This window comes from Protomyctophum parallelum (genome assembly GCF_964188405.1).
Source record: "Protomyctophum parallelum genome assembly, chromosome: 17".
Taxonomy (NCBI): Eukaryota; Metazoa; Chordata; class Actinopteri; order Myctophiformes; family Myctophidae; genus Protomyctophum; species Protomyctophum parallelum.
The window spans coordinates 44469658-44494657 of NC_139719.1; the positions used below are offsets into that span (position 1 = coordinate 44469658).

Genomic DNA, 25000 nt, shown 5'->3' on the forward strand with positions numbered 1-25000 from the left:
CAAAGCTACTGTATAGATTTATCTATATTATAGAAATACAGCCGATCTACAAGCTCTACAAAGCTACTGTATAGATTCATCTATATTATAGAAATATAGCCGATCTACAAGCTCTACAAAGCTACTGTATGGATTTATCTATATTATAGAAATATAGCCGATCTACAAGCTCTACAAAGCTACTGTATAGATTTATCTATATTATAGAAATATAGCCGATCTACAAGCTCTACAAAGCTACTGTATAGATTTATCTATATTATAGAAATATAGCCGATCTACAAGCTCTACAAAGCTACTGTATAGATTTATCTATATTATAGAAATATAGCCGATCTACAAGCTCTACAAAGCTATACTGTATGGATTTATCTATATTATAGAAATATAGCCGATCTACAAGCTCTACAAAGCTACTGTATAGATTTATCTATATTATAGAAATATAGCCGATCTACAAGCTCTACAAAGCTACTGTATAGATTTATCTATATTATAGAAATATAGCCGATCTACAAGCTCTACAAAGCTACTGTATAGATTTATCTATATTATAGAAATATAGCCGATCTACAAGCTCTACAAAGCTACTGTATAGATTTATCTATATTATAGAAATACAGCCGATCTACAAGCTCTACAAAGCTACTGTATAGATTTATCTATATTATAGAAATATAGCCGATCTACAAGCTCTACAAAGCTACTGTATAGATTTATCTATATTATAGAAATACAGCCGATCTACAAGCTCTACAAAGCTACTGTATAGATTTATCTATATTATAGAAATATAGCCGATCTACAAGCTCTACAAAGCTACTGTATAGATTTATCTATATTATAGAAATATAGCCGATCTACAAGCTCTACAAAGCTACTGTATAGATTTATCTATATTATAGAAATATAGCCGATCTACAAGCTCTACAAAAGCTACTGTATGGATTTATATATATTATAGAAATACAGCCGATCTACAAGCTCTACAAAGCTACTGTATGGATTTATCTATATTATAGAAATACAGCCGATCTACAAGCTCTACAAAGCTACTGTATAGATTTATCTATATTATAGAAATATAGCCGATCTACAAGCTCTACAAAGCTACTGTATGGATTTATCTATATTATAGAAATATAGCCGATCTACAAGCTCTACAAAGCTACTGTATAGATTTATCTATATTATAGAAATATAGCCGATCTACAAGCTCTACAAAGCTACTGTATAGATTTATCTATATTATAGAAATACAGCCGATCTACAAGCTCTACAAAGCTACTGTATAGATTTATCTATATTATAGAAATATAGCCGATCTACAAGCTCTACAAAGCTACTGTATGGATTTATCTATATTATAGAAATATAGCCGATCTACAAGCTCTACAAAGCTACTGTATGGATTTATCTATATTATAGAAATATAGCCGATCTACAAGCTCTACAAAGCTACTGTATAGATTTATCTATATTATAGAAATACAGCCGATCTACAAGCTCTACAAAGCTACTGTATAGATTTATCTATATTATAGAAATACAGCCGATCTACAAGCTCTACAAAGCTACTGTATAGATTTATCTATATTATAGAAATATAGCCGATCTACAAGCTCTACAAAGCTATACTGTATGGATTTATCTATATTATAGAAATATAGCCGATCTACAAGCTCTACAAAGCTATACTGTATAGATTTATATATATTATAGAAATATAGCCGATCTACAAGCTCTACAAAGCTATACTGTATAGATTTATCTATATTATAGAAATATAGCCGATCTACAAGCTCTACAAAGCTACTGTATAGATTTATCTATATTATAGAAATATAGCCGATCTACAAGCTCTACAAAGCTACTGTATAGATTTATCTATATTATAGAAATATAGCCGATCTACAAGCTCTACAAAGCTACTGTATAGATTTATCTATATTATAGAAATATAGCCGATCTACAAGCTCTACAAAGCTACTGTATAGATTTATCTATATTATAGAAATATAGCCGATCTACAAGCTCTACAAAGCTACTGTATGGATTTATCTCCAGTAAATCTGGACGTGGTCTGATAAACCCGGCATTATAAGCTTCCCACAAGCTTTTAGGCTCTGTTGCGTTGGTGTGGCTGTATCCTCTGTGTATGCGCGTGTGTGTGTGTGTGTGTGTGTGTGTGTGTGTGTGTGTGTGTGTGTGTGTGCGTGTGTGCGTGCGTGTGTGTATTGGTGACTGTATCCTGTTAGTGCACGTGTGTGAGTATAGGGTGAACAAACGTGCATGCACGAGAGCGTGATTAAGCTTTTAGGCTCTGTTGCGTTGGTGGCTGTATCCTCTGTGTGTGTGTGTGCGTGCGTGCGTGTGTGCGTGCGTGCGTGCGTGCGTGTGTGCGTGTGTGCGTGCGTGCGTGTGTGCGTGCGTGTGTGCCTGTGTGCGTGCGTGTGTGCGTGCGTGCGTGCGTGCGTGCGTGAGCAGAAGATCGAGCGACGGCATTTTCGGGCGCAGCGACTCCAACGATTTCCGAATCCAGCGAACGCGGTCTGACATTTGTCCGCTGAGCGCTCAGCGCTCTGAGACAGAGGAGCAGCCTGGGGTGCGAGGATCCACGGCACCGCTGTCAAGTAACTAAGTACTGTAACTAAGTACTGTAACTAAGTACTGTAACTAAGTACTGTAACTAAGTACTGTAACTAACAAATATGACTCTTTTTGATACAGAGACAGTCATGGCAGCAAGACTAACTGTTTAGGAGAGGAGAAAACAAGACTAACTGTTGAGGAGAGGAGAAAACAAGACTAACTGTTGAGGAGAGGAGAAAACAAGACTAACTGTTTAGGAGAGGAGAAAACAAGACTAACTGTTGAGGAGAGGAGAAAACAAGACTAACTGTTTAGGAGAGGAGGAAACAAGACTAACTGTTTAGGAGAGGAGGAAACAAGACTAACTGTTTAGGAGAGGAGGAAACAAGACTAACTGTTTAGGAGAGGAGAAAACAAGACTGACTGTTTAGGAGAGGAGAAAACAAGACTAAGTGTTGAGGAGAGGAGAAAACAAGACTAACTGTTGAGGAGAGGAGAAAACAAGACTGACTGTTGAGGAGAGGAGAAAACAAGACTAAGTGTTCAGGAGAGGAGAAAACAAGACTAACTGTTGAGGAGAGGAGAAAACAAGACTAAGTGTTCAGGAGAGGAGAAAACAAGACTAACTGTTTAGGAGAGGAGAAAACAAGACTAACTGTTGAGGAGAGGAGAAAACAAGACTAAGTGTTGAGGAGAGGAGAGACTAACTGTTGAGGAGAGGAGAAAACAAGACTAAGTGTTGAGGAGAGGAGAAAACAAGACTAACTGTTGAGGAGAGGAGAAAACAAGACTAAGTGTTCAGGAGAGGAGAAAACAAGACTAACTGTTGAGGAGAGGAGAAAACAAGACTAACTGTTGAGGAGAGGAGAAAACAAGACTAACTGTTCAGGAGAGGAGAAAACAAGACTAACTGTTGAGGAGAGGAGAAAACAAGACTAACTGTTCAGGAGAGGAGAAAACAAGACTAACTGTTGAGGAGAGGAGAAAACAAGACTAACTGTTGAGGAGAGGAGAAAACAAGACTAACTGTTGAGGAGAGGAGAAAACAAGACTAACTGTTGAGGAGAGGAGAAAACAAGACTAACTGTTCAGGAGAGGAGGAAACAAGACTAACTGTTTAGGAGAGGAGAAAACAAGACTAACTGTTTAGGAGAGGAGAAAACAAGACTAACTGTTGAGGAGAGGAGAAAACAAGCCTAACTGTTCAGGAGAGGAGAAAACAAGCCTAACTGTTCAGGAGAGGAGAAAACAAGACTAACTGTTTAGGAGAGGAGAAAACAAGACTAACTGTTGAGGAGAGGAGAAAACAAGACTAACTGTTTAGGAGAGGAGAAAACAAGACTAACTGTTTAGGAGAGGAGAAAACAAGACTAACTGTTGAGGAGGAGAAAACAAGACTAACTGTTTAGGAGAGGAGAAAACAAGACTAACTGTTGAGGAGAGGAGAAAACAAGACTAACTGTTCAGGAGAGGAGAAAACAAGACTAACTGTTTAGGAGAGGAGAAAACAAGACTAACTGTTTAGGAGAGGAGAAAACAAGACTAACTGTTCAGGAGAGGAGAAAACAAGACTAACTGTTTAGGAGAGGAGAAAACAAGACTAACTGTTGAGGAGGAGAAAACAAGACTAACTGTTTAGGAGAGGAGAAAACAAGACTAACTGTTGAGGAGAGGAGAAAACAAGACTAACTGTTCAGGAGAGGAGAAAACAAGACTAACTGTTGAGGAGAGGAGAAAACAAGACTAAGTGTTGAGGAGGAGAAAACAAGACTAAGTGTTGAGGAGAGGAGAAAACAAGACTAACTGTTGAGGAGAGGAGAAAACAAGACTAAGTGTTCAGGAGGAGAAAACAAGACTAACTGTTGAGGAGAGGAGAAAACAAGACTAACTGTTGAGGAGAGGAGAAAACAAGACTAACTGTTCAGGAGAGGAGAAAACAAGACTAACTGTTCAGGAGAGGAGAAAACAAGACTGACTGTTTAGGAGAGGAGAAAACAAGACTAAGTGTTGAGGAGAGGAGAAAACAAGACTAAGTGTTGAGGAGAGGAGAAAACAAGACTAACTGTTGAGGAGAAAACAAGACTAACTGTTGAGGAGAGGATAAAACAAGACTAACTGTTTAGGAGAGGAGAAAACAAGACTAACTGTTGAGGAGAGGAGAGAACAAGACTAACTGTTGAGGAGAGGAGAAAACAAGACTAACTGTTGAGGAGAGGAGAAAACAAGACTAACTGTTGAGGAGAGGAGAAAACAAGACTAAGTGTTGAGGAGAGGAGAAAACAAGACTAACTGTTGAGGAGAAAACAAGACTAACTGTTGAGGAGAGGAGAAAACAAGACTAACTGTTGAGGAGAGGAGAAAACAAGACTAAGTCTTCAGGAGAGGAGAAAACAAGACTAACTGTTGAGGAGAGGAGAAAACAAGACTAAGTGTTGAGGAGAGGAGAAAACAAGACTAACTGTTGAGGAGAAAACAAGACTAACTGTTGAGGAGAGGAGAAAACAAGACTAACTGTTTAGGAGAGGAGAAAACAAGACTAACTGTTGAGGAGAGGAGAGAACAAGACTAAGTCTTCAGGAGAGGAGAAAACAAGACTAACTGTTGAGGAGAGGAGAAAACAAGACTAACTGTTGAGGAGAGGAGAAAACAAGACTAACTGTTGAGGAGAAAACAAGACTAACTGTTGAGGAGAGAAGAAAACAAGACTAACTGTTGAGGAGAGGAGAAAACAAGACTAAGTGTTGAGGAGAGGAGAAAACAAGACTAACTGTTGAGGAGAGGAGAAAACAAGACTAAGTGTTGAGGAGAGGAGAAAACAAGACTAAGTGTTGAGGAGAGGAGAAAACAAGACTAACTGTTTAGGAGAGGAGAAAACAAGACTAACTGATGAGGAGAGGAGAAAACAAGACTAAGTGTTGAGGAGAGGAGAAAACAAGACTAAGTGTTGAGGAGAGGAGAAAACAAGACTAAGTCTTCAGGAGAGGAGAAAACAAGACTAACTGTTGAGGAGAGGAGAAAACAAGACTAAGTGTTGAGGAGAGGAGAAAACAAGACTAACTGTTGAGGAGAGGAGAAAACAAGACTAAGTGTTGAGGAGAGGAGAAAACAAGACTAAGTGTTGAGGAGAGGAGAAAACAAGACTAACTGTTGAGGAGAGGAGAAAACAAGACTAAGTCTTCAGGAGAGGAGAAAACAAGACTAACTGTTGAGGAGAGGAGAAAACAAGACTAAGTCTTCAGGAGAGGAGAAAACAAGACTAACTGTTGAGGAGAGGAGAAAACAAGACTAACTGTTGAGGAGAGGAGAAAACAAGACTAAGTGTTGAGGAGAGGAGAAAACAAGACTAAGTGTTGAGGAGAGGAGAAAACAAGACTAACTGTTGAGGAGAAAACAAGACTAACTGTTGAGGAGAGGAGAAAACAAGACTAACTGTTTAGGAGAGGAGAAAACAAGACTAACTGTTGAGGAGAGGAGAAAACAAGACTAACTGTTGAGGAGAGGAGAAAACAAGACTAACTGTTGAGGAGAGGAGAAAACAAGACTAAGTCTTCAGGAGAGGAGAAAACAAGACTAACTGTTGAGGAGAGGAGAAAACAAGACTAACTGTTGAGGAGAGGAGAAAACAAGACTAAGTGTTGAGGAGAGGAGAAAACAAGACTAACTGTTGAGGAGAAAACAAGACTAACTGTTGAGGAGAGGAGAAAACAAGACTAACTGTTGAGGAGAGGAGAAAACAAGACTAGCTGTTGAGGAGAGGAGAAAACAAGACTAACTGTTGAGGAGAGGAGAAAACAAGACTAAGTGTTGAGGAGAGGAGAAAACAAGACTAACTGTTGAGGAGAAAACAAGACTAACTGTTGAGGAGAGGAGAAAACAAGACTAACTGTTGAGGAGAGGAGAAAACAAGACTAACTGTTGAGGAGAGGAGAAAACAAGACTAAGTCTTCAGGAGAGGAGAAAACAAGACTAACTGTTGAGGAGAGGAGAAAACAAGACTAAGTGTTGAGGAGAGGAGAAAACAAGACTAACTGTTGAGGAGAGGAGAAAACAAGACTAAGTGTTGAGGAGAGGAGAAAACAAGACTAAGTGTTGAGGAGAGGAGAAAACAAGACTAACTGTTGAGGAGAAAACAAGACTAACTGTTTAGGAGAGGAGAAAACAAGACTAACTGTTGAGGAGAGGAGAAAACAAGACTAACTGTTGAGGAGAGGAGAAAACAAGACTAACTGTTTAGGAGAGGAGAAAACAAGCCTAACTGTTGAGGAGAGGAGAAAACAAGACTAACTGTTTAGGAGAGGAGAAAACAAGACTAACTGTTGAGGAGAGGAGAAAACAAGACTAACTGTTTAGGAGAGGAGAAAACAAGACTAACTGTTGAGGAGAAAACAAGACTAACTGTTGAGGAGAGGAGAAAACAAGACTAACTGTTGAGGAGAGGAGAAAACAAGACTAAGTGTTGAGGAGAGGAGAAAACAAGACTAAGTCTTCAGGAGAGGAGAAAACAAGACTAACTGTTGAGGAGAGGAGAAAACAAGACTAAGTGTTGAGGAGAGGAGAAAACAAGACTAACTGTTGAGGAGAGGAGAAAACAAGACTAAGTGTTGAGGAGAGGAGAAAACAAGACTAAGTGTTGAGGAGAGGAGAAAACAAGACTAACTGTTGAGGAGAAAACAAGACTAACTGTTGAGGAGAGGAGAAAACAAGACTAACTGTTTAGGAGAGGAGAAAACAAGACTAACTGTTGAGGAGAGGAGAAAACAAGACTAACTGTTGAGGAGAGGAGAAAACAAGACTAACTGTTGAGGAGAGGAGAAAACAAGACTAAGTCTTCAGGAGAGGAGAAAACAAGACTAACTGTTGAGGAGAGGAGAAAACAAGACTAACTGTTGAGGAGAGGAGAAAACAAGACTAAGTGTTGAGGAGAGGAGAAAACAAGACTAACTGTTGAGGAGAGGAGAAAACAAGACTAACTGTTGAGGAGAGGAGAAAACAAGACTAAGTGTTGAGGAGAGGAGAAAACAAGACTAACTGTTGAGGAGAGGAGAAAACAAGACTAAGTGTTGAGGAGAGGAGAAAACAAGACTAAGTGTTGAGGAGAGGAGAAAACAAGACTAACTGTTGAGGAGAAAACAAGACTAACTGTTGAGGAGAGGAGAAAACAAGACTAACTGTTGAGGAGAGGAGAAAACAAGACTAACTGTTGAGGAGAGGAGAAAACAAGACTAAGTCTTCAGGAGAGGAGAAAACAAGACTAACTGTTGAGGAGAGGAGAAAACAAGACTAAGTGTTGAGGAGAGGAGAAAACAAGACTAACTGTTGAGGAGAGGAGAAAACAAGACTAAGTGTTGAGGAGAGGAGAAAACAAGACTAAGTGTTGAGGAGAGGAGAAAACAAGACTAACTGTTGAGGAGAAAACAAGACTAACTGTTGAGGAGAGGAGAAAACAAGACTAAGTGTTGAGGAGAGGAGAAAACAAGACTAACTGTTGAGGAGAGGAGAAAACAAGACTAAGTGTTGAGGAGAGGAGAAAACAAGACTAAGTGTTGAGGAGAGGAGAAAACAAGACTAACTGTTGAGGAGAAAACAAGACTAACTGTTGAGGAGAGGAGAAAACAAGACTAACTGTTTAGGAGAGGAGAAAACAAGACTAACTGTTGAGGAGAGGAGAAAACAAGACTAACTGTTGAGGAGAGGAGAAAACAAGCCTAACTGTTTAGGAGAGGAGAAAACAAGCCTAACTGTTGAGGAGAGGAGAAAACAAGACTAACTGTTTAGGAGAGGAGAAAACAAGACTAACTGTTGAGGAGAGGAGAAAACAAGACTAACTGTTTAGGAGAGGAGAAAACAAGACTAACTGTTGAGGAGAAAACAAGACTAACTGTTGAGGAGAGGAGAAAACAAGACTAACTGTTGAGGAGAGGAGAAAACAAGACTAAGTGTTGAGGAGAGGAGAAAACAAGACTAAGTCTTCAGGAGAGGAGAAAACAAGACTAACTGTTGAGGAGAGGAGAAAACAAGACTAAGTGTTGAGGAGAGGAGAAAACAAGACTAACTGTTGAGGAGAGGAGAAAACAAGACTAAGTGTTGAGGAGAGGAGAAAACAAGACTAAGTGTTGAGGAGAGGAGAAAACAAGACTAACTGTTGAGGAGAAAACAAGACTAACTGTTGAGGAGAGGAGAAAACAAGACTAACTGTTTAGGAGAGGAGAAAACAAGACTAACTGTTGAGGAGAGGAGAAAACAAGACTAACTGTTGAGGAGAGGAGAAAACAAGACTAACTGTTGAGGAGAGGAGAAAACAAGACTAAGTCTTCAGGAGAGGAGAAAACAAGACTAACTGTTGAGGAGAGGAGAAAACAAGACTAACTGTTGAGGAGAGGAGAAAACAAGACTAAGTGTTGAGGAGAGGAGAAAACAAGACTAACTGTTGAGGAGAGGAGAAAACAAGACTAACTGTTGAGGAGAGGAGAAAACAAGACTAAGTGTTGAGGAGAGGAGAAAACAAGACTAACTGTTGAGGAGAGGAGAAAACAAGACTAAGTGTTGAGGAGAGGAGAAAACAAGACTAAGTGTTGAGGAGAGGAGAAAACAAGACTAACTGTTGAGGAGAAAACAAGACTAACTGTTGAGGAGAGGAGAAAACAAGACTAACTGTTGAGGAGAGGAGAAAACAAGACTAACTGTTGAGGAGAGGAGAAAACAAGACTAAGTCTTCAGGAGAGGAGAAAACAAGACTAACTGTTGAGGAGAGGAGAAAACAAGACTAAGTGTTGAGGAGAGGAGAAAACAAGACTAACTGTTGAGGAGAGGAGAAAACAAGACTAAGTGTTGAGGAGAGGAGAAAACAAGACTAACTGTTGAGGAGAAAACAAGACTAACTGTTGAGGAGAGGAGAAAACAAGACTAACTGTTTAGGAGAGGAGAAAACAAGACTAACTGTTGAGGAGAGGAGAAAACAAGACTAACTGTTTAGGAGAGGAGAAAACAAGACTAACTGTTTAGGAGAGGAGAAAACAAGACTAACTGTTGAGGAGAGGAGAAAACAAGACTAAGTCTTCAGGAGAGGAGAAAACAAGACTAACTGTTGAGGAGAGGAGAAAACAAGACTAAGTGTTGAGGAGAGGAGAAAACAAGACTAACTGTTGAGGAGAGGAGAAAACAAGACTAAGTGTTGAGGAGAGGAGAAAACAAGACTAAGTGTTGAGGAGAGGAGAAAACAAGACTAACTGTTGAGGAGAAAACAAGACTAACTGTTGAGGAGAGGAGAAAACAAGACTAAGTGTTGAGGAGAGGAGAAAACAAGACTAACTGTTGAGGAGAGGAGAAAACAAGACTAAGTGTTGAGGAGAGGAGAAAACAAGACTAAGTGTTGAGGAGAGGAGAAAACAAGACTAACTGTTGAGGAGAAAACAAGACTAACTGTTGAGGAGAGGAGAAAACAAGACTAACTGTTTAGGAGAGGAGAAAACAAGACTAACTGTTGAGGAGAGGAGAAAACAAGACTAACTGTTGAGGAGAGGAGAAAACAAGACTAACTGTTTAGGAGAGGAGAAAACAAGCCTAACTGTTGAGGAGAGGAGAAAACAAGACTAACTGTTTAGGAGAGGAGAAAACAAGACTAACTGTTGAGGAGAGGAGAAAACAAGACTAACTGTTTAGGAGAGGAGAAAACAAGACTAACTGTTGAGGAGAAAACAAGACTAACTGTTGAGGAGAGGAGAAAACAAGACTAACTGTTGAGGAGAGGAGAAAACAAGACTAAGTGTTGAGGAGAGGAGAAAACAAGACTAAGTCTTCAGGAGAGGAGAAAACAAGACTAACTGTTGAGGAGAGGAGAAAACAAGACTAAGTGTTGAGGAGAGGAGAAAACAAGACTAACTGTTGAGGAGAGGAGAAAACAAGACTAAGTGTTGAGGAGAGGAGAAAACAAGACTAAGTGTTGAGGAGAGGAGAAAACAAGACTAACTGTTGAGGAGAAAACAAGACTAACTGTTGAGGAGAGGAGAAAACAAGACTAACTGTTTAGGAGAGGAGAAAACAAGACTAACTGTTGAGGAGAGGAGAAAACAAGACTAACTGTTGAGGAGAGGAGAAAACAAGACTAACTGTTGAGGAGAGGAGAAAACAAGACTAAGTCTTCAGGAGAGGAGAAAACAAGACTAACTGTTGAGGAGAGGAGAAAACAAGACTAACTGTTGAGGAGAGGAGAAAACAAGACTAAGTGTTGAGGAGAGGAGAAAACAAGACTAACTGTTGAGGAGAGGAGAAAACAAGACTAACTGTTGAGGAGAGGAGAAAACAAGACTAAGTGTTGAGGAGAGGAGAAAACAAGACTAACTGTTGAGGAGAGGAGAAAACAAGACTAAGTGTTGAGGAGAGGAGAAAACAAGACTAAGTGTTGAGGAGAGGAGAAAACAAGACTAACTGTTGAGGAGAAAACAAGACTAACTGTTGAGGAGAGGAGAAAACAAGACTAACTGTTGAGGAGAGGAGAAAACAAGACTAACTGTTGAGGAGAGGAGAAAACAAGACTAAGTCTTCAGGAGAGGAGAAAACAAGACTAACTGTTGAGGAGAGGAGAAAACAAGACTAAGTGTTGAGGAGAGGAGAAAACAAGACTAACTGTTGAGGAGAGGAGAAAACAAGACTAAGTGTTGAGGAGAGGAGAAAACAAGACTAACTGTTGAGGAGAAAACAAGACTAACTGTTGAGGAGAGGAGAAAACAAGACTAACTGTTTAGGAGAGGAGAAAACAAGACTAACTGTTGAGGAGAGGAGAAAACAAGACTAACTGTTTAGGAGAGGAGAAAACAAGACTAACTGTTTAGGAGAGGAGAAAACAAGACTAACTGTTGAGGAGAGGAGAAAACAAGACTAACTGTTTAGGAGAGGAGAAAACAAGACTAACTGTTGAGGAGAGGAGAAAACAAGACTAACTGTTTAGGAGAGGAGAAAACAAGACTAACTGTTGAGGAGAAAACAAGACTAACTGTTGAGGAGAGGAGAAAACAAGACTAACTGTTGAGGAGAGGAGAAAACAAGACTAACTGTTTAGGAGAGGAGAAAACAAGACTAACTGTTGAGGAGAGGAGAAAACAAGACTAACTGTTTAGGAGAGGAGAAAACAAGACTAACTGTTGAGGAGAGGAAAAAACAAGACTAACTGTTTAGGAGAGGAGAAAACAAGACTAACTGTTTAGGAGAGGAGAAAACAAGACTAACTGTTTAGGAGAGGAGAAAATAAGACTAACTGTTTAGGAGAGGAGAAAACAAGACTAACTGTTGAGGAGAGGAGAAAACAAGACTAAGTGTTGAGGAGAAAAAAAGACTCCAGAGGGCCACTATAGTTCCACACTCACTCCAGAGGGCCACTATAGTTCCACACTCACTCCAGAGGGCCACTATAGTTCCACACTCACTCCAGAGGGCCACTATAGTTCCACACTCACTCCAGAGGGCCACTATAGTTCCACACTCACTCCATAGGGCCACTATAGTTCCACACTTAGATTTGAAGTTTTATATTTGTGATCGGCAAAATAATTCAGTGTTTTTAATGACACCTCTTGTCTTTTAAAACCTGTGATCATGCTGAAAGTTGAATAAACAAACATAATTGGATTTACTTTAGCTCATTATCATCTCACCTTCTTGTCGCTCAGTCCAGACACCATGTCGATGTATACTGCTCCTGGATCAGTTTATAAGCTCACCTTCTTGTCGCTCAGCCCAGACACCGTGTCGATGTATACTGCTCCTGGGTCAGTTTATAAGCTCACCTTCTTGTCGCTCAGTCCAGACACCGTGTCGATGTATACTGCTCCTGGATCAGTTTATAAGCTCACCTTCTTGTCGCTCAGCCCAGACACCATGTCGATGTATACTGCTCCTGGGTCAGTTTATAAGCTCACCTTCTTGTCGCTCAGCCCAGACACGGTGTCGATGTATACTGCTCCTGGATCAGTTTATAAGCTCACCTTCTTGTCGCTCAGCCCAGACACCGTGTCGATGTATACTGCTCCTGGGTCAGTTTATAAGCTCACCTTCTTGTCGCTCAGCCCAGACACGGTGTCGATGTACTGCTCCTGGGTCAGTTTATAAGCTCACCTTCTTGTCGCTCAGCCCAGACACCGTGTCGATGTATACTGCTCCTGGGTCAGTTTATAAGCTCACCTTCTTGTCGCTCAGCCCAGACACGGTGTCGATGTATACTGCTCCTGGATCAGTTTATAAGCTCACCTTCTTGTCGCTCAGCCCAGACACGGTGTCGATGTACTGCTCCTGGGTCAGTTTATAAGCTCACCTTCTTGTCGCTCAGCCCAGACACCGTGTCGATGTACTGCTCCTGGGTCAGTTTATAAGCTCACCTTCTTGTCGCTCAGCCCAGACACCGTGTCGATGTATACTGCTCCTGGGTCAGTTTATAAGCTCACCTTCTTGTCGCTCAGCCCAGACACGGTGTCGATGTATACTGCTCCTGGATCAGTTTATAAGCTCACCTTCTTGTCGCTCAGCCCAGACACGGTGTCGATGTATACTGCTCCTGGATCAGTTTATAAGCTCACCTTCTTGTCGCTCAGCCCAGACACCGTGTTGATGTATACTGCTCCTGGGTCAGTTTATAAGCTCACCTTCTTGTCGCTCAGCCCAGACACCGTGTCGATGTACTGCTCCTGGGTCAGTTTATAAGCTCACCTTCTTGTCGCTCAGCCCAGACACCGTGTCGATGTATACTGCTCCTGGGTCAGTTTATAAGCTCACCTTCTTGTCGCTCAGCCCAGACACGGTGTCGATGTATACTGCTCCTGGATCAGTTTATAAGCTCACCTTCTTGTCGCTCAGCCCAGACACGGTGTCGATGTATACTGCTCCTGGATCAGTTTATAAGCTCACCTTCTTGTCGCTCAGCCCAGACACCGTGTCGATGTATACTGCTCCTGGGTCAGTTTATACGCTCACCTTCTTGTCGCTCAGCCCAGACACGGTGTCGATGTATACTGCTCCTGGGTCAGTTTATAAGCTCACCTTCTTGTCGCTCAGCCCAGACACCGTGTCGATGTATACTGCTCCTGGGTCAGTTTATAAGCTCACCTTCTTGTCGCTCAGCCCAGACACCGTGTCGATGTGTACTGCTCCTGGGTCAGTTTATAAGCTCACCTTCTTGTCGCTCAGCCCAGACACCGTGTCGATGTATACTGCTCCTGGGTCAGTTTATAAGCTCACCTTCTTGTCGCTCAGCCCAGACACCGTGTCGATGTACTGCTCCTGGATCATGAAGGCGGCCAGGTTGGCGGTGTAGGAGGCCAGGAAGATGACGGCGAAGAAGGCCCAGACCAGCACCATGATCTTGCTGGTGGTGCCTTTGGGGTTCTCGATGGGCACCGAGTTGTTGAACACGATGCCCCACAGCAGCCACACCGACTTCCCCACGGTGAAGGTGGGCCCGCCCGGAGCTGGGGGGGGGGGGGGGGGAGAGAGAGAGAGAGAGGGAGAGAGTGTTATGTAACAGTGTTGTTTTCGTCGACTAAATCTAAGACGAAACATGTCCGTCGACTACCTATTTTCTTTTTCTTTTTTTTCCCCAAAGTTTTTATCCCACGATTTTGTAACCCAGTTTTCTTTTTCACCCAGTGCCAATTATCTAATGTAATCCTGGGCGCTACACTTCCTCTGCCAACCTGGGGGGGGGGGGGGGGGCAGCGCACTGACCTCATGCTTCCTTCTATACATGAGGAGTCCAAGCTGCTTCTTTTCACCTGACAGAGGGGAATTTCCCCGGCCGGACGTAGCGCGTGGAAGGGACACGTTATTCCGACCAGTTCCTTTCCCCTCCATCAGGCGCTCCGGCTGGCCAGGGGGAGGTAGTTTTAGAGACGAGGATTACGGCATGTTTTTGTGAGGGTATCTACCTACCCTAGGGGACACGGGGAGAACATGTGAGGGTACCTACCCTAGGGGACACGGGGAGAACATGTGAGGGTACCTACCCTAGGGGACACGGGGAGAACATGTGAGGGTACCTACCCTAGGGGACACGGGGAGAACATGTGAGGGTACCTACCCTAGGGGACAGGGGGAGAACATGTGAGGGTACCTACCCTAGGGGACACGGGGAGAACATGTGACGGTACCTACCCTAGGGGACACGGGGAGAACATGTGAGGGTACCTACCCTAGGGGACACGGGGAGAACATGTGAGGGTACCTACCCTAGGGGACACAGGGAGAACATGTGAGGGTACCTACCCTAGGGGACACGGGGAGAACATGTGAGGGTACCTACCCTAGGGGACACGGGGAGAACATGTGAGGGTATCTACCCTAGGGGACACGGGGAGAACATGTGAGGGTACCTACCCTAGGGGACACGGGGAGAACATGTGAGGGTACCTACCCTAGGGGACACGGGGAGAACATGTGAGGGTACCTACCCTAGGGGACACGGGGAGAACATGTGAGGGTATCTACCCTAGGGGACACGGGGAGAACATGTGAGGGTACCTACCCTAGGGGACACGGGGAGAACATGTGAGGGTACCTACCCTAGGGGACACGGGGAGAACATGCAAACTCCACACAGAAAGGCCCTTTCGCCAACCCCCGCCTCGGGTAGGGGCACTGATGAGGGAACACGCCGCCATTGCCCACAGCGCCCCCAGCGGGAATCGAACCCAGGACCTTCTAGCTGTGAGGCGACAGCACTACCAACTGTGCCACCGTGCCCCCTAAAAACACTCATTACGACGGCATCAAGACCCGCCAAAATACATTTTAGTCGACTAAATCAACTGTAGATTTAGTCGACTAAAATCTTATGACATTTAGTCGGCTAAAACTAGACTAAACACTAAGACATTCCAGGTGACTAAAATGTGACTAAAACTAAATGAAGATTCAGTCCAAAGACTAGACCCCAAGAAATTACATTTGGCCACAAAATATCACAGGATCTACTGAATGTGTCAAACTGGCATATTGAGCCTATACACACAGTGTGGCTTCCCCCCCCAGTAGGCTACCTTCACATTCAGTAGAACGAACTGAGAGAATGAACCAGTAAAACTACTCTGTTCCTTTCCACCAGTAAAAGTAATCTGTTCCTTTCCACCAGTAAAAGTAATCTGTTCCTTTCCACCAGTAAAACTACTCTGTTCCTTTCCACCAGTAAAACTACTCTGTTCCTTTCCACCAGTAAAAGTAATCTGTTCCTTTCCACCAGTAAAAGTAATCTGTTCCTTTCCACCAGTAGCTGTAATCTGTTCCTTTCCACCAGTAAAACTACTCTGTTCCTTTCCACCAGTAAAAGTAATCTGTTCCTTTCCACCAGTAAAACTACTCTGTTCCTTTCCACCAGTAAAACTACTCTGTTCCTTTCCACCAGTAAAAGTAATCTGTTCCTTTCCACCAGTAAAACTACTCTGTTCCTTTCCACCAGTAAAAGTAATCTGTTCCTTTCCACCAGTAAAAGTAATCTGTTCCTTTCCACCAGTAAAAGTAATCTGTTCCTTTCCACCAGTAAAAGTAATCTGTTCCTTTCCACCAGTAAAAGTAATCTGTTCCTTTCCACCAGTAAAAGTAATCTGTTCCTTTCCACCAGTAAAACTACTCTGTTCCTTTCCACCAGTAAAAGTAATCTGTTCCTTTCCACCAGTAAAAGTAATCTGTTCCTTTCCACCAGTAAAAGTAATCTGTTCCTTTCCACCAGTAAAACTACTCTGTTCCTTTCCACCAGTAAAACTACTCTGTTCCTTTCCACCAGTAAAAGTAATCTGTTCCTTTCCACCAGTAAAAGTAATCTGTTCCTTTCCACCAGTAAAAGTAATCTGTTCCTTTCCACCAGTAAAAGTAATCTGTTCCTTTCCACCAGTAAAACTACTCTGTTCCTTTCCACCAGTAAAACTACTCTGTTCCTTTCCACCAGTAAAAGTAATCTGTTCCTTTCCACCAGTAAAAGTAATCTGTTCCTTTCCACCAGTAGCTGTAATCTGTTCCTTTCCACCAGTAAAACTACTCTGTTCCTTTCCACCAGTGCCAACAGAGCCATTTCATTGTATTTACTTCCTTCCATTGTTGCTCACGGGCGACAAAGGGGGGGGGGGGGGGGGTTAGCGGGGGACCGACGCCATCAATCACCACTTCGATTAGCGTAGCGACTGGCGCTAATTAAAGCAGGGTAGTGACCTTTCAGGTCATTGGCGTGCTCTGTCAGCGTTGCATTATGGGATTGATTACCCCCCCCCCCCCCCCTCTAATCTCAAAGTGTGGTCTGGGGAGCTCCAGGGGTCCTCCAGGGGCCCCCAGGGGGTCCCCCTAGCTAAAGGTGCAGCATGACAATCCGTTTGAGCACAGAAACCCTGTTTCGTACTTCAGCTGGTCAAAAGTATAGCAGATTTACAAGCTCACAACACATCACGATTTACAGCCCTTGTGAGCTTGTAGATCAGATTTGTTTTAGCTGAAATCTTGAAAATATGGACGTTTTGGAATAATGTACAATTTTCCTTTTACCTTTTTTTTTCAGATGGGGGTCCATGGCCAAATACATCCACATTTGGGGGTCCTTGACTTGATAACGTTTGAAAACCCTAGAACACTAAATCTGGATGATTTTCACACAGACATTAATGTTTATGTGATTTTCATATTGGTGGCTATCATCTCCCTTAGAGATAGGGTGAGAAGTTCATCTCCCTTAGAGATAGGGTGAGAAGTTCATCTCCCTTAGAGATAGGGTGAGAAGTTCATCTCCCTTAGAGATAGGGTGAGAAGTTCATCTCCCTTAGAGATAGGGTGAGAAGTTCATCTCCCTTAGAGATAGGGTGAGAAGTTCAGTCACACGAGAGAGACTCGGCTGGCGCCTGGAAAGGAGCCAGCTTAGATGGTTCGGGGCATCTGGTTAGGATGCCTCTCCGGCGTCTCCCTAGGGAGGTCCTCGACGCACGTCCCACTGGGAGGAGACCCCGGGCAGACCAAGGATCACGTCCCACTGGGAGGAGACCCCGGGCAGACCAAGGATCACGTCCCACTGGGAGGAGACCCCGGGCAGACCAAGGATCACGTCCCACTGGGAGGAGACCCCGGGGTAGACCAAGGACCACGTCCCACTGGGAGGAGACCCCCGGGAGCTGTTGCCCCCGCGACGCGACTACGGATAAGCGGTTGAAGATGGATGGATTTCTCACCGATAAAACTCAACAAACGTCTCTCGCCCAGGCTGCGGTGGGTCAGTAAATGTCTCTCGCCCAGGCTGCGGTGGGTCAGTAAATGTCTCTCGCCCATGCTGCGGTGGGTCAGTAAATGTCTCTCGCCCAGGCTGCGGTCGTACCTTTAGCGCTGAGCAGGCTGCGGTCGTACCTTTAGCGCTGAGCAGGCTGCGGTCGTACCTTTAGCGCTGAGCAGGCTGCGGTCGTAGCCGACGGGACTGCAGTACTCGAACACGAAGACGGTGACCGCCACAACGGTCAGACACATCACGAACATCATCACCCAAACCGCTGGACTGTAGGGCTCTGGGTGGAGAGAGGGAGAGGGAGAAAGGGAGAGAGAGAGAGAGGGAGAGGGAGAGGGAGAGGGAGAGGGAGAGGGAGAGGGAGAGGGAGAGGGAGAGGGAGAGATGAAATTTAAAGTTCTGCAGATGCCTACAATTCAAAGTGCTTGTCGGGGTCGGAGGTCCCCCAGTTGGTTCAAAGGGTATTATTGTCGTGCGGTCCCCAGTTGGTTCAAAGGGTATTATTGTCGTGCGGTCCCCGGTTGGTTCAAACGGTATTATTGTCGTGCGGTACCCGGTTTCGTGCGGTCCCCGGGGGGTCTCACCGAGGAAGGCGGAGGGCGACACCGTCCCGTTGCTGCGGGCCACCATGACGCTGATGCCCGTCTCCACGAACGGCACGGAGAAGTCGATGATCTCCGACCGCTCCTCGTTGATGGTGAGAGAGCCGATGGCCATGTCCGCACGCCGGTACACCACCTAGTGGAGAGACGCGGTATGACGCGTTAACGCCATTCTGACCCGAGATCAGATTCATATGAGGTTTCCACTGGACACACACACTGGTCTGATTAACCCATTCTGACCTGAGATCAGATTCTAAAAATGTCAGTCGCTCTTCGATTTTTCAAAAATAGCAGACCTACAAGCTCGTAAGCGCGCCACTCGGTGGCGCGCTATGAGCTTGTCGATCTGCTATTTTTCAATAGCTAAAGCATAACATGATGCTTTAGTTAAAACAGCAAAAGAATGGGTTAAAAACAGAGTAACTGTGTGTGTTTGGAGGAACGTTGCAGCTATGGGAACCACACAGGTGAATTAAATCAAGGTTAATTAAATATTCATCATATCTATGTCATTATGTTTTTCGTTCACAGGAAGTGTAATTAAAAGATTGTCATCTTAGGGACTGTTGATATTTAAAAAGAAAAAAAAGGTGAAGTGAGGGGCGCTATAATAATCATTACACATCATCATACATCACCTCATGACAACAACTGAATTCATGTGATTCGTTGGTTAAATATTTATCGTCATATTCGGCGGACATTTGACCTAATTTCTCCTTTCATTGTCAGCGGTAAATATTGAGACGTGTGGGGGACACAAGCTGCATATCAGAGGGTCTATAGCGTCCCTTAACCCATTCTGACCTGAGATCAGATTCATACGAGGTTTCCACTGGACACACACTGGGTCTGATTAACCCATTCTGACCTGAGATCAGATTCTAAAAATGTCTTCAGTCGTTCTTCGATTTTTCAAAAATAGCAGACCTACAAGCTATGAGCTTGTAGATCTGCCGTTTTTCAATAGCTAAAGCATAACATGATGCTAACTCCAAAATGGGTTCCCGTTCACGTTTGTGTTAGCACAAAAATCTACACTAATAGCTGAATATAGGGAAAATGCAAAAACATGCATTGACCATGGAAATGCTCAAAAATGTGTGGAAAATGTTGTTTTTTTCCACCACACGCACGCACACACACACACACGCACACACACACACACACACGCACGCACGCACGCACGCACAAGCACACACGCACACACACCCCATATAGGAAAAACCAATGCAGTCGGTAATGCTGTCCAGGGTAAAACCTGCAAGCTGTGTTTGATGTGATATGATATTGTGCGTGCGTGTGTGCGTGTGTGTGCGTGAACACCATAGTGTTTGTGTGTGCGCGTGCATGTGTGTGCGTGACCACCACATGGGTGTGTGTATCATATCTTCAAACCGGTGACCTAGTTTAAGGAGCCATCAAAGCATCCCTGGCTGTCACGCTCTGCTGGTGACCACTTATATTATACTGTACTCTACTGTACCGTACCGTACCGTACCGACAGTGACATCATTTCTGTGAGAACTACTGACATAAAAACATAGGGTTTTAAACCTGTGAGAACGACTGACATATAAACATAGGGTTTTAAACCTGTGAGAACGACTGACATATAAACATAGGGTTTTAAACCTGTGAGAACGACTGACATAGAAACATAGGGTTTTAAACCTGTGAGAACGACTGACATAGAAACATAGGGTTTTAACCCTGTGAGAACCACTGACATAGAAACATAGGGTTTTAACCCTGTGAGAACGACTGACATAGAAACATAGGGTTTTAACCCTGTGAGAACGACTGACATATAAACATAGGGTTTTAACCCTGTGAGAACGACTGACATAGAAACATAGGGTTTTAACCCTGTGAGAACGACTGACATAGAAACATAGGGTTTTAACCCTGTGAGAACGACTGACATATAAACATAGGGTTTTAACCCTGTGAGAACGACTGACATATAGAAACATAGGGTTTTAACCATGTGAGAACGACTGACATAGAAACATAGGGTTTTAACCCTGTGAGAACCACTGACATAGAAACATGAGGGTTTTAACCCTGTGAGAACGACTGACATACAAACATAGGGTTTTAACCCTGTGAGAACGACTGACATAGAAACATAGGGTTTTAACCCTGTGAGAACGACTGACATAGAAACATAGGGTTTTAACCCTGTGAGAACCACTGACATAGAAACATAGGGTTTAACCCTGTGAGAACCACTGACATAGAAACATAGGGTTTTAACCCTGTGAGAACCACTGACATAGAAACATGAGGTTTTAACCCTGTGAGAACCACTGACATAGAAACGTAGGGTTTTAACCCTGTGAGAACGACTGACATAGAAACGTAGAGTTTTAACCCTGTGAGAACGACTGACACAGAAACATAGGGTTTTAACCCTGTGAGAACCACTGACATAGAAACGTAGGGTTTTAACCCTGTGAGAACCACTGACATAGAAACATAGGGTTTTAACCCTGTGTGAACCACTGACATAGAAACGTAGCGTTTTAACCCTGTGAGAACGACTGACATAGAAACATAGGGTTTAACCCTGTGAGAACCACTGACATAGAAACATAGGGTTTTAACCCTGTGAGAACCACTGACATAGAAACATGAGGTTTTAACCCTGTGAGAACCACTGACATAGAAACGTAGGGTTTTAACCCTGTGAGAACGACTGACATAGAAACATAGGGTTTTAACCCTGTGAGAACGACTGACATAGAAACATAGGGTTTTAACCCTGTGAGAACCCTGTGGACAACAAGTTAAACTTCAAACACCACATTGACACCTTGGCAAAAAAGCTTAAGTTCACACTGAGCTTCTTCTACAGAATGAAGTCCTGCTTTTCTAATGCATTCTCGCAAAAAGCTGGTTACAGGCCTTTTCATGTCGCAGCTTGATTATGGAGATACTGTCTACCGCTTTGCTAGTTCCTCAACTCTGAGCAAACTTGACCCCCTGTTCCATTCTGCATTGAGGTTTATAACCAATTCCCCCTATAGGACTCATCACTGTACTCTGTACGCCCTTGTGGGTTGGTATTCCTTAACGTCTCGCAGGTTGCTACATTGGTATACTCTCATTTATAAAGCCATTCTTGGTAACCTCCCACGTTACATTGGTTCTAAATTTGAACTTGTCCAAAACTCTCTCAACCTCAGATCAAATGGTTGGTTACGCTATGTCGTGCCCCCAACAAAATCTGAGGCTGGGAAAAAAAGCATTGCTTATTTCGGACCCTGGTCTTAGAATGACCTACAGTCCAGACTCAAACTGGCTGCTGTGATTCCCCTAGTGAGCTTTAAATGGATTGCCATGGGCACACTTCCCATACACTGCTCCTGCTTTGACGTATAGCAACTGTCTGCTTGCTTTTTTTAGTCAACTAGCAATTCCCGTTGCTTAGATCTTTTAGTCCTTATTGGTCGCGTTCCTGTTCTCCCTTTTAGCTTCTTTGGTAGTGGGTACTGTATTTATGAGCATTGTATGTCTGTCCTGTTTTTTTGTTGTTATTTTTTGTTTACTGGCAGAGTTGTGTCACTTATTTTGCCTATTGTTCTGGCCAGTTCACACTTGTAAAAGAGACTTCAGTCTCAATGTGGTTTTTACTGGTTAAATAAAGGTTAAATAAAAAAATAAAAGAACCACTGACATAGAAACATAGGGTTTTAACCCTGTGAGAACGACTGACATAGAAACATAGGGTTTTAACCCTGTGAGAACGACTGACATAGGGGTTTTCAGAAAACTGTCAGGATTTAGAAGACATTTGTCGGCGTCTTTCCTCCTCCGCGTCATCAGTGCCCATACCCGAAGGCGGGGTTGGCGAAAGGGCCTTTCTGTGTGGAGTTTGCATGTTCTCCCCGTGTCCCCTAGGGTAGGTACCCTCACATGTTCTCCCCCGTGTCCCCTATGGTAGGTACCCTCACATGTTCTCCCCGTGTCCCCTAGGCTAGGTACCCTCACATGTTCTCCCCGTGTCCCCTAGGCTAGGTACCCTCACATGTTCTCCCCGTGTCCCCTAGGGTAGGTACTCTCACATGTTCTCCCCGTGTCCCCTAGGGTAGGTACCCTCACATGTTCTCCCCGTGTCCCCTAGGGTAGGTACTCTCACATGTTCTCCCCGTGTCCCCTAGGGTAGGTACCCTCACAAAAAACATGCAGTAATCCTGGTCTCTAAACTGCCTCCCCCTGGCCAGCCTGATGGAGGGGAAAGGAACTGGTTGGAATAACGTGTTCCTTCCACGCGCTACGTCCAACCAGGGAAACTCCCCCCTGTCAGGTGTAAAGGAGCAACTTGGACACTCAGGCATGAAGGAAGCATGAGTTCAAGTCCGTTGCTCTCCCCTTGTCCCCCATATATGGGGACTAGGTTGCTCTCCCCTTGTCCCCCATATATGGGGACTAGGTTGGTCTCCCCTTGTCCCCCATATATGGGGACTAGGTTGCTCTCCCCTTGTCCCCCATATATGGGGACTAGGTTGCTCTCCCCTTGTCCCCCATATATGGGGACTAGGTTGCTCTCCCCTTGTCCCCCATATATGGGGACTAGGTTGGTCTCCCCTTGTCCCCCATATATGGGGACTAGGTTGGTGGAGGGTGTGTAGAGCCCAGGATCACATTAGATGACTGACACAGGGGTGAAAAATGGGTTACAAAATCGTGGGATAAAAAGATAAAAGATAAAAAAGGACCTGGTCTCACCTCTCCGATCATGCCGTTCCAGGTCCCTCGGACCAGCTTGCCGTGCTTCCCGTTGGTGACCAGGTAGAGGTCGTAGGAGAACTTGATGGTCTTGGACAGTTTCTTCAGGATGTCGATGCAGAAGCCTTTGCAGCACAGCTTGGTGTACGGCTCCGAGTGGCCCACAATGCTGAAATGATAATAATAATAATAATAATCTTTATTTGTTACGATAGGCAGGGGGGTAGGACCCAAATGCAGGCCAGAGAGCAGGAATGTTCACATTAAATGATTTATTAAGCCAAAACTCAGGGAATTCCAAAAAGCAAAGAACTCTTCCAAAAGGTACAAAAACAGGAACAAAACAGGAAACAGGAATGCAAACCTTAGAAGAGTAATCACAAGTCCAATAACGCAGAACCAATCAGAAAACACAGAGAAGCAGGAATACGGGGACAAGGAAGTATGTTAGTAAGTGTGTTAGTGTAATGAGTCCAGTCTTATATAGGGAGCAGGGTGATTGTATGTTCTGACAGTGTGTTAGTGTGAGTGAGTCCAGTCTTATAGGGAGCAGGGTGATTGTATGTTCTGACAGTGTGTTAGTGTAATGAGTCCAGTCTTATAGGGAGCAGGGTGAATGTATGTTCTGACAGTGTGTTAGTGGAATGAGTCCAGTCTTATATAGGGAGCAGGGTGACTGTATGTTCTGACAGTGTGTTAGTGTGAGTGAGTCCAGTCTTATAGGGAGCAGGGTGATTGTATGTTCTGACAGTGTGTTAGTGTGAATGAGTCCAGTCTTATAGGGAGCAGGGTGATTGTATGTTCTGACAGTGTGTTAGTGGAATGAGTCCAGTCTTATAGGGAGCAGGGTGACTGTATGTTCTGACAGTGTGTTAGTGGAATGAGTCCAGTCTTATATAGGGAGCAGGGTGATTGTATGTTCTGACAGTGTGTTAGTGGAGTGAGTCCAGTCTTATAGGGAGCAGGGTGATTGTATGTTCTGACAGTGTGTTAGTGGAGTGAGTCCAGTCTTATAGGGAGCAGGGTGATTGTATGTTCTGACAGTGTGTTAGTGGAATGAGTCCAGTCTTATAGGGAGCAGGGTGATTGTATGTTCTGACAGTGTGTTAGTGGAATGAGTCCAGTCTTATAGGGAGCAGGGTGAATGTATGTTCTGACAGTGTGTTAGTGGAGTGAGTCCAGTCTTATATAGGGAGCAGGGTGATTGTATGTTCTGACAGTGTGTTAGTGGAATGAGTCCAGTCTTATATAGGGAGCAGGGTGATTGTATGTTCTGACAGTGTGTTAGTGTAATGAGTCCAGTCTTATAGGGAGCAGGGTGATTGTATGTTCTGACAGTGTGTTTGTGGAGTGAGTCCAGTCTTATATAGGGAGCAGGGTGATTGTATGTTCTGACAGTGTGTTAGTGGAGTGAGTCCAGTCTTATAGGGAGCAGGGTGATTGTATGTTCTGACAGTGTGTTTGTGGAGTGAGTCCAGTCTTATATAGGGAGCAGGGTGATTGTATGTTCTGACAGTGTGTTAGTGGAGTGAGTCCAGTCTTATAGGGAGCAGGGTGATTGTATGTTCTGACAGTATGTTAGTGGAGTGAGTCCAGTCTTATAGGGAGCAGGGTGACTGTATGTTCTGACAGTGTGTTAGTGGAATGAGTCCAGTCTTATAGGGAGCAGGGTGAATGTATGTTCTGACAGTGTGTTAGTGGAATGAGTCCAGTCTTATAGGGAGCAGGGTGATTGTATGTTCTGACAGTGTGTTAGTGGAGTGAGTCCAGTCTTATATAGGGAGCAGGGTGATTGTATGTTCTGACAGTGTGTTAGTGGAATGAGTCCAGTCTTATATAG

At 43.8% G+C, this 25000-nt stretch overlaps 1 protein-coding gene across 1 annotated transcript in view; it reads right to left on the reverse strand.

Annotated features, from left to right (window-relative positions):
* The window catches only part of LOC310874091 (uncharacterized protein), a gene marked incomplete at both ends in the record, with an annotated part of 86301 nt that overhangs the window by 58313 nt on the left and 2988 nt on the right, over positions 1–25000 (reverse strand). Inside the window, 3 exons of the mRNA XM_083786766.1 lie at positions 17976–18101; positions 18406–18559; positions 23161–23329. Of these exons, the coding sequence (XP_083642892.1) occupies positions 17976–18101; positions 18406–18559; positions 23161–23329 (449 nt within the window). The remainder of the gene's footprint in view (positions 1–17975; positions 18102–18405; positions 18560–23160; positions 23330–25000) is intronic.